General features: G+C 51.2%; 1 protein-coding gene across 1 annotated transcript in view; it reads right to left on the bottom strand.

Moving 5' to 3' along the window:
• FAM20C (FAM20C golgi associated secretory pathway kinase) overlaps window positions 1–6,954 on the bottom strand; it is a 77,294-nt gene extending 70,340 nt beyond the window's left edge. The window contains exon 1 of the mRNA XM_087701739.1: window positions 5,215–6,954. Within this exon, the coding sequence (XP_087557865.1) occupies window positions 5,215–5,984 (770 nt within the window). The 5' untranslated portion in view covers window positions 5,985–6,954. The remainder of the gene's footprint in view (window positions 1–5,214) is intronic.
• Between the last annotated feature and the right edge of the window lie 2,765 nt (window positions 6,955–9,719).

A 9,719-nucleotide genomic window follows, 5' to 3' on the forward strand; every position in this document is an offset into this window, starting at 1 on the left:
TGGTCCAATACTTTGCCAATATTAAGAAATGCTTTTCAATCTTCTAGTCTAGCTTCCTAGGCTAGAAACATCCTAGTGATTCCATCCAGGAATTAAGAATATCCAACACTGATTTCCTTTCCAAGCTCAGTTAAGGTCTTCTGAATGCTGCCTTATAATCTAGGTCAGGAATGGAGAACCTTTTTTTTTGTTTCGTGTGCCAAAAGCGGGAGGAGTGCAGGGGGGGGGGTCATGCACTGTCGTGCCCACACTCATAATGCTATGCGCATGACCCCGGCATGAAATGTGCACACGACCAGTGTTTCCCCTCCCCCATTTTTGTCGTGCTTTTTTTCTCCCTCCCCAGGCTCCAGAGGCTTTATATGAGCCCAGTGAGGGCAAAAACAGCCTCCTACCCCGGAGGCCCTCCGGAGGCTTCAGGAGGTTCCCAGAGGCCTACCGGAGCGCGAAAAACCAGCCCTATGGGTAAACCGGATGTTCGGGAATTGACTTCCGGTTTGCTCGTAGGGTCGTTTTTTGCCCTCCGGAGCCTTCAGGGAACTCTCCGGAGCCTTCAGGGAACTCTCTGGAGCCTTCAGGGAACTCTCCGGAACCTTCAGGGAACTCTCCAGAGGCTTCCCTGAAGGCTCCAGAGGGCAAAAAATGACCCTACGAGCAAACCGGAAGTGACTTCCAATTTCCTTGTAAGGTCGTTTTTTTTCCCTCTGGAGCCTTTAGGGGAGCCTCCTGAAGGCCCAGGAGGACTAAAAACCAGCCCTATGAGCAACTTCCGGTTTGGCCGTAGAGCCGTTATTTTGCACTCCGGAGGGTGAAAAATGGCCTCAAAGAAGGCCAAAGTCAGCTGTTTCTGGCTTCCGGAGGACCCCCCAAGGGTGGTGATGGTGGTGGAGGTCGTTTTTGCCCTCACCAGGCTTCAGGAAAGCCTCCGGAGCCTGGGGAGGGAGAAAACTCTCCCCCCCTCTTGTGGGGCGGGGATCGTGCAGGTGGGCAGGGAGCATTGAATTGTGGGCGTGGGCATTGGCACATGCGCGATAGCTCACGCGCACACAATTTTGGCCCGCCTTTCTAAAGAGGTTCGCCATCACGAAGACAACTGCCATGGTCTGCTTTGAATAGGACCACCGATTGTTCAGCCACGTTTGAATAAACCCCGGCTGTCCCGAGTTCAGACAACACCAAAAGTTGTTTACGAGTCACGAAGCCCTGGATTCGCACCGCATGGGGAAAACCCGTCATATCTCAGCAGGTTGCCTGAATCCAAGTCAAACGTAGCTCCAGAAGCTTCCCCAGATATTTTTAAGAAGTCAAATTATACCTTCACATCAGCGCTGCCGATGTTTGTTTTTATTTTTATGGAACTTTTGGGAGAAAATAAATCATAAAAGGAAGACTGGAGGTTTTTTTTTTCCCTCTCTCCTCTCCCTCAACATCCCTTTTATCTTGGAAGGTGACGTCAACAAGATCCTGTCATAAAAGCTGTGGTCATTTAATGAGATGCTTGTACTTTTAGAAAGGGTGAGGTGGAGATTATACAACCACAAACGATCTCGTAAGAGAGAACCTGGGATGGGCTAAAAAGAAACACTTTATTATCTCTGTTTTTGTTTTTTTTAATTCCTGCTTTTGGGAATGGAAGGTTTAGAGCAGTGGGATCTCAGCCTTCCTAATGCCACGACCCTTTGATACAGTTCCTCATGTTGTGGTGACCCCCAACCGTAAGATTATTTTAGGTTGTCCGTATTTTTTCAAAAATATGTGTTTTCTGATGGTCTTAGGCGACCCCTGTGAAAGGGTCGTTCGACCCCCAAAGGGGTCTCGACCCACAGATTGAGAACCACTGGTTTAGAGGAAGACGAGGATGAGAAAGCACTCACCATCTGTTTTACCCCTTCTAGGAATGAAATGTTGTGCTTTATCTTTGCAGAGCGAGGGGCAAGCTGTTACTTCTTTTTCTTTCCCGGTTTCATCTTTCTTTTTTTACCACCACCACCCCAATTTGTCAATTTCATTCATCAATTTCATTCATCAATTACATTCATCAATTTCATTCATCAATTTCATTCGTCTCATTCGTCAATTTCATTCATCTCGTCGGTCAATTTCATTCGTCAATTTCATTCATCTCATTCGTCAATTTCATTCATCTCGTTCGTCAATTTCATTCACCTCGTTCGTCAATTTTGTTCGTCAATTTCATTCATTGTCCTGCTTCCCATTTTATTCCACTACAATTCTATCACAATGCTTAGGAGACTGATCAGTCCGAAGTCATCCAGTGGAGTTCAGTGGGATGAAGGTCAGGCTAAAATGAATTCAGTCCAGTTCTTTTAACCTACCAAAACACACCAGCTTCGCCCCCCCCCCCCCACATTTTTGGTTGAATTCACTTCTCCAGCTACCTTAAAATAAAACCAATCACTAACAATCTTTTCCACATCCTTCCTGAATAATGCCATGTTCAACAATACCAAAAAAATTTCCTTTCCTTCCTAATGGGGCACTTTCCAAATGACCAGACTGTCATGTCTACATAACTCCTGGACAGCTTGGCTGGGGATGATGGAGTTTACAGTCACTGTAAGGACTGAGGCACTGAAAGGAAAAGAGGAAAAGAGAGAGAGAAAAGAGGGAGAGATAAAGAGAGGGTGGGAGAGAGAGAGAAGAAGGGAGAGGGAAAGAGAAAGAGGGAGAGATAAAGAGAGGGAGAGAGAGGGGGAGAGGAAGAGAGAGAGAGAAAAAAAGAGGGAGAGACAAAGAGAGGGGGAGAGAGAGGGGGGGAGAGAGAAGAAAGGAGAGGGAGAGAGAAAGAGAGGGAGAGATAAAGAGAGGGAGGGAGAGGAAGAGAGGGAGGGAGGGAGAGAGAAAGAGAGATAAAGAGAGGGAGAGGGACAGAGAGAGAGAAAGAGAGAGGGGAAAAGAGAGAGAGATAAAGAGAGGGAGGAGGGAGAGAGAGTGGAAGAGAGAGAAAGAGAGAAAGAGAAAGAAAGAAAGAAAGAAAAAGAAAGAGGGAGGGATAAAGAGATAGAGGGATATCTCTTCTATATCAATGAAAAAGAGCTGATTATATTTTCAAATGCCATTTTGGGGAGAGCCATCCAATGCAAGACGAAGAAAGGAATGCAGCCTTTGATGGAGGTGAGGCTCATTCATCACAATAAAGCCTTCTTTTTTAAAATTTTGGACAAGGGTGTGCTTCATTCATTCAACAAAATCAGAAAGAAAAGCAAAATGGGAGCAGACCTCACACAGGGTTAGCTTAATCTAAATCGAGTTCCACAATTTGGAGATGGAGAACATTTTCAGGCCTTTTTTTTGTTTAAAAAAAATATAAATTAAGATTGGGAGACCATTGGCCTGAAGGCGGATAGAGAATATTCTGAATTTTTCCCTCCTATAGCTGGCAATAGGACGCGGTGGCTCAGTGGCTAAGACACACAGCAGAAAGGTCGGCCGTTCGGCAGTTCGAATCCCTAGCGCTGCTTTACGCGGTGAGCTCCCATGACTTGTCCCAGCTTCTGCCAACCTAGCAGTTCGAAAGCAGGCAAATAAAAAAAATGCAAGTAGAAAAATAGGAACCACCTTTGGTGGGAAGGGAACAGCGTTCCGTGCGCCTTCGATGTTTAGTTATACCGGCCACATGACCACGGAGACGTCTTTGGACAGTGCAGGCTCTTGGGCTTTGAAACAGAGATGAGCACCGCCCCCTAGAGTCGGGAACTACTAGCACATATGTGCGAGGTTAAGAGGGGGGGGAGAGGGGTGTGTGAGCCAACACGAAGCAATCCTCCTCTCTCTCTCTTTCAGTGGTGAGGAGTGGGAGAGCCAGAGCTGAGAATCCAGTCAGTTTTCTCTTGTATCAAGCAACCCCCCCACCACTGGGGTTTTATAAGGGGGGGGGAGAATGATCTACCCAAGCAATAGCTTCTGCTATTTAAAAAAAAAAACTTAAGCGCGAAGAGGAGAGAACAAGCTGCTTTCTTTCTAGCCTTCCCTCTTCTGGCTCTCAGTAGGATTTTTTTTTAAAGGGGGGGGGACTCAGCTCATCCATGCCTCTGTTCTGCTTTTTCCCAAGAGGAAGGTTGTGGGGTGGAAAGAAAGGTAGAAAAAGAAGACCATTCCAATTTGATAATCCGCAAGAGCCTTCAAAAGCCAATTATTCTGCATTTGTGGTTTTTTTTTTTAAAGGCCACCCAAGACCAATATCGGCCATTCGACATCAGCACCGCTTCGTCCTTCAGAAGGAACATCTCCCTTATGTGAGGAAGGAGAGTTGGGGTGGGGTGGGAGGATTCCTGCTTGCCCACCCACCCCCCCTTGAGCTAAACTTGGCTTTAAGCGTAGGATATCCTAAGTCCGAAGAGCATGGTTTACTGAATCAATTGCCTTTTTTTAGAGCTCCCAAAAACATCAATCTGGCATAAGTAGGTCACTATATATGTTGAGTTGGGGGTTGATGTAGGACCGCGGATGTCTTCAGCCTTTTAAGGGAATGACCTGCCACTGGTGTGAGGGATGGGCACAAGGCAAAGAGCCACCCGTTTGGATTGAGATACTCAAACTGATCCATCACACGGCTTCACACACAACAGCATCCATCTTAATGGTCAAGCCATCATTTTCTGGGTTCTCATCACATTAAGGCCTCAAACCTCCAAAACGTGAACCTTAGATTGACTTCCGTGGACCTCACCCCATTCCTAAGAGGTCTGGAAGGGGCGTGCATAAGCGCACCAGTGTTCCTATCCTAATATTCCCTTGTATTCGCATCCATTTCATGTATTCGTAATCACGCCTGGATTTATATCTCTTCTCTAATTCATGCTTGACGAAATAAAATCAATAAAAAAAAATCAATACACGATGGCCAGCTGGCTCATTTGGGCCTTCCACCTTGGCCGAAGACCCCCGGGGAGAGTTTACATTCACACAAGACAACATCCGGAAGACTCACAACAACTTGGGATGGGTGATACAAAAGAATATCATCATGACCCTAAAGTCTGCTCCACCACCCAGCAACCGTTGGATTCTCCATTCCGGCTTATGCAAGCCCTAGAAAGATCCCAACCGAGGTTTAGCCGGTCGTGTGAAGCCGACCTAAGGCCGGATGCCAAGCAGGGCGTGCCGTGCCCGTCTTGCAGAGCTGATTTCCCCACTTCTCCTCTTTCCCTTTCCCCCAATCTTATCTTTGCCCCCCCACCCTCACTCACTCACCACTCGGGATTCTCCGCCGCCTTGGGGTTAAATCGGATGTCGCTGTTGACGTTGAACAAGAGATCAGCCTCGTCCAGCGGGGGCACTGCCAGCTGGTAGAGCGGGTGGGCGAAGAGCGCGGCCAGGCGGGAGCCGGTGCCCGCGGGCCCCACCGCCGCGGCGGCGGCGGCTCTTTCTTCATCTCCCTCCTCCTCCTCCTCCTCCCGGTAAAGCGGCAGCAAAGGCGGCGAGTGGGGCTCGTTCTGCAGCCTGTCGCTTGCTCTCGTTTTCCCTTTCGCGCGGAGCGCTCCGGTGGTGCTGAAGCTCCGCGGCGGCGGCGGCGCCGCCTCTCCTCCTCCTCTCCGCTCGGCGTTGCCTTTCTCCCCGGAGCGCGAGGTGAGGTTGGAGCTGGGCTCGCTGCTGAAATCCTGCAAGAGCCGCAGCGTGTGCTTGCTAGGCCAGCCCGCGGCGGCCGCGGCCGCCTCCGAGGCGCCGGCTTGGGCTCTCCCGGGCTCCTCCTGCGCCGCAGCCGGCGGAGGCTCCGGTTCCAAGGAAGACGGCGGCGGAGGTTCCTTGGGCCAGCCGCGTCGCTCTCCCCCCGGCTGGGCTGCTGCTGCTGCTGCGGTGTGAGAGCAAGAACAGCCCGGGCTGGCGTCCGCCGCCCCGGTTTCCGACCCCGCGGCTCGCTTCTCCAGCTTAGGCAAGAGGTCGATGAGGATGTGCAGAGTGCAGGCCACCAGGAAAACCAGCAGGATGAGGACGCGGAATTTGCGCACCAAGATCAGCTTCATGGCTCGGGGGAATTGGGGCGGGGGGCTTCCCTCCCAAGGCAAGCTGGAAAAGCGACCAGAGGGGGGCTCAATTCAGCAGCCAGGGCTCGGAGAGCGGGAGAAGCGAGGCAAGGGAGGGTCGCTTATTTTGGGTGGGTGGGGGGACAAGCGTTGATTCTTTTCTTTCCCCCCTTCCTCCCTCCTATCTTCTTTGAGTCACAATCCAGTCGTCTTCCTCTCCGGCTGCCGCGTTCCTTCCATCTCGCGAGAAAGGCCGGAATTAATTCCTTGCCGGCCTTCTTTGGCCGCCGTTTTTTTCCTTTGGCCCGAAAAGAAAAATACAAAACAAATCGAAAGAAGGAGGGAAGGAAGGAAGGAAGGAAGGAGAGTAGAGGCTCCGGAGCCAAACTCTCCCCCCCACCCACCCCGGTCCGAGTAAACCACTCAGCGATCAGCCTTTCCAAACGGGACGCCGCCGCTTCCCAGCTGGCCAACGCAGCATCGGTTCCCTTTGGTCTTGTTGGGGAGTCAAGAGCAAGCAGGAAAAAAAAGGGGGGGAAAGTCTTCGGGGCGCCCCAGGATATTGAGGTGGGGGGGTGCTAATTCACGGGGGAGGGGCGGGAGGTCAAAGCAGCCGCAGCAGTTCTGCGCCCCCTCCCCGACGTGCTAGCGGAGCGCCCCCCCCAAAGGAGCAGCTTGGCGCCCCCAGAGCTGGCCAGCCGCTTTGCCGGAGCCTTCCTCGCCAAGAGGGTCCCTCAAACCCATCCGCCGGCGCTCGGTGTCTCCTGCTCCGCAAGAGGAAGGAGGCGCCCCCCTCTCTCTGGAGAGACGAAGGAGAGACGCCCCTCTCCCCGGAGAACCGTCTGAGGGCCGGGTGGAGAAGATCCTCACCTCCCGTCTCCAAAAACCGGCCCGCCTGCTCTCTCTCTCTCTCTCTCTCTCTCTTTCTCTCCAGCCAGCCTTTTCCGGAGGCTGCAGCTGCTTCGAAGGTTGGAGCGCAAGAGCCGCCGCTTGACAGCTAGAAAAGGGGGGGGGCGGGGGAAGGGAGGGAGGAGGAGGAGAGGGAGGAGCGGTGGAGAAGCAAAATTTAAACTCAATTCCCCCCCCCCCACCAGCCGGGGAGGGGAAAAAAAAGAAATAAAAGAATCAGAGCGCTGCGGTTCCTTCTCTTCTTTTTCTTGCAAACGTTCGCCCCTTCCTCCTTGTTTAGGGGCAGCTGCCCCGAGCTGCCGAGGTGACCCCCCCCAAACCTGAATGCAAAAAAAGGAGAGGAGGGATAAAGGAAAGGAGCCCACCCACTCACCCCCGTACCCCTTTCCCTCCCTCCCCCCCTTTGGAAAGATTCTTCTTGGCAAGCTAAGTCAACCAGCTCAGCTGGCTTCGGTCAGATTTCGCTGGAAGGTGGTGGCGGGGATGGGGAAGGGGGGGAGGTAAGGTGGGGGCGCCGGCAGGTGCAGCGGGCCCCCCCCTCCTCTCCGTTTGCAGCCCCAGTGAATGCGGCGGCTGGCGCGTTGGTAGGCAAAGAGAGAGAGAGAGAGAGCCGTCCCTTGCCTCGGGTGGGCGTTAAATAAGCGGAGGCAGCGGTTCGCCCACACGTCACTGATGAAGACATTGGCTGAAGGCTACCGGGAGAGTAAGAGAGAAAGCTCAGCCCCGAAGCTGGCGCTGCCTGCCCCCCCCTCCCCAATTCACTTCCTCTTTTCTTCAGCCATCCCCCCCTCCCTCTTCCTCCGGTCTCTTTCCTTTGAATTCGGCTGCTGCAGATCCGAGGAGAGCTGGAGAGGGACGGACACACACACACACACACACACACACACACACAGAAAGAGGCAGAGACAGACAGACAGACAGAGGCAGAGACAGAAAGAGAGGGAAAGTGAGAGAGACAGAGAGAGAAAGGGAGAGACACACAGAGAGGCACAGAGAGACAAAGGGAGACAGAGAGAGAGAAAGAGGGAGACAGAGAGAGACAGATGGAGAGACAGAGAGAGACAGATGGAGAGACAGAGGCAGAGAGACAGACAGAGAGAGAGAGAGAGAGAAAGATATAGAGCGAAAGAGAGAGAGAGAGAGAGAGAGAGAGAGAAAGAGAGAGATGTAGAGAGAAAGAGAGTCAGAGAGAAAGACAGAGAAAAACAGAGAAAGAGAGAGAGAGAGAGAGAGAGAGAGAGGCAGACAGACACACAGAGAGAGAAATAGAGAGCTGGTGTTGAGAGCTGGTGGTTCCCCCCAAGGGGGGGAAAAGAAGGAGCCAGAACACCACCCCCCCAGCTCTGTGAAACAGCTGATGGTGGGCTCAGGAAAATAGAGGCCAGCAAACTTCGTGGCTGCCTTGGCAATGTCTGTGTGTGTGTGTGTGTGTTACTTTGCAAGGTCTTTATTTATTGGCTTTGAAAGGCTAAGCTGAAGACGGACTGCAATCATCGGGACTTGCACGCACTCCCCTAGTGCGCAATGGATTTGGGGGTGGGTGGGGGGGAGGGAGAGAAAGTGGAGGTTAATGTTGGGCCCCGTGTAGTTTTCGTGGTGGGGATACAGAAGTGAAGGGGCGACCGCTGGCATCTTTCTCCAGCTTTCGTAATCTGCTCTCCAATGTGGGATTTCCTAGTGGTCTCCTTTCTGAGTTATCATCCAGCTCTCCTGTGCTTTGCCTGGAGAGATAAACCAGGGTTGGCCGAGTGCTGCCACCTGCTGGGCAACATGCTTTTTTAAAATATCTATTTATGTCTATATCATAGACATAGACAGCTTGTTGGTCAGAAAGGTTCACAGTTCAATGGTTCGAATCTCTAATGCTGCATAACGGAGTGAGCTCCCATGACTTATCCCAGCTTCTGTCAACCTAGCAGTTCGAAAGCAGGTAAAAAATGCAAGTAGAAAAATAGGAGCCACCTTTGGTGGGAAAGGAACAGCATTCCGTGCGCCTTCAGCGTTGAGTCATGCCGGCCACATGACCACGGAGACGTCTTCGGACAGCGCTGGCTCTTCGGCTTTGAAACGGAGATGAGCAGCGCCCCTTAGAGTCGGGAACGAGTAGCCCATATGCGCAAGGGGAACCTTTACCGTTACCTTTTAATAATCTGTCAATTTCACTAGATGCCCCCCTCTGCTCCAGAGCGGAGGAAGACCAAAGCAATTGTGTTATCCAAGGCCACATGAGTGGGAATAGGGATGTTGTGGATAAATCACTTTCTGACATCACACCCACATTAGCATCCTGAATAGCTTTTGCACATCTGGCTGCACATTCATCAGCCTCCACAGAAGCAGGGACTCTGGTTTCATGGTTTCCCTTCGTAGGGAAATTGTAAACAGATCCAAGGAAGCCAAAGCATGACCACCTATCTACCCCCAACGTGCATCTGTTTCAGTTGGCCATTTTGCTGGAAAAGAAAGAACAGGAGAACGTAAAATAATGTGAGGTTTTCTCCTTTTACAACTCGCACATTCGTCTGTACAGGTTAAATCATAGCTGAAGAACAAATTCACCTGGGTGAAATTGACACATTGCTGAAAGAAGAAATTCATTTTGGTGAAATTGACACACTTCCTGAAGAACAAATTCATCTTGGTGAAATTGACACACTTCCTGAAGAGGTTCATCTTGGTGAAATGGACACATTGCTGAAGAAGAAATTCATTTTTCGTGAAATTGACACAGTTCCTAAAGAACAAATTTAATCTTGGTGAAATTGACCCATTGCTGAAGAAGAAATTCATTTTCCGTGAAATTGACACAGTTCCTGAAGAGCAAAT

This window comes from Thamnophis sirtalis, unplaced genomic scaffold (assembly GCF_051295495.1).
Source record: "Thamnophis sirtalis isolate CommonGarterSnake01/CBP01778 unplaced genomic scaffold, rThaSir2_p1.2 scaffold_14, whole genome shotgun sequence".
In the NCBI taxonomy this organism is placed as follows: Eukaryota; Metazoa; Chordata; class Lepidosauria; order Squamata; family Natricidae; genus Thamnophis; species Thamnophis sirtalis.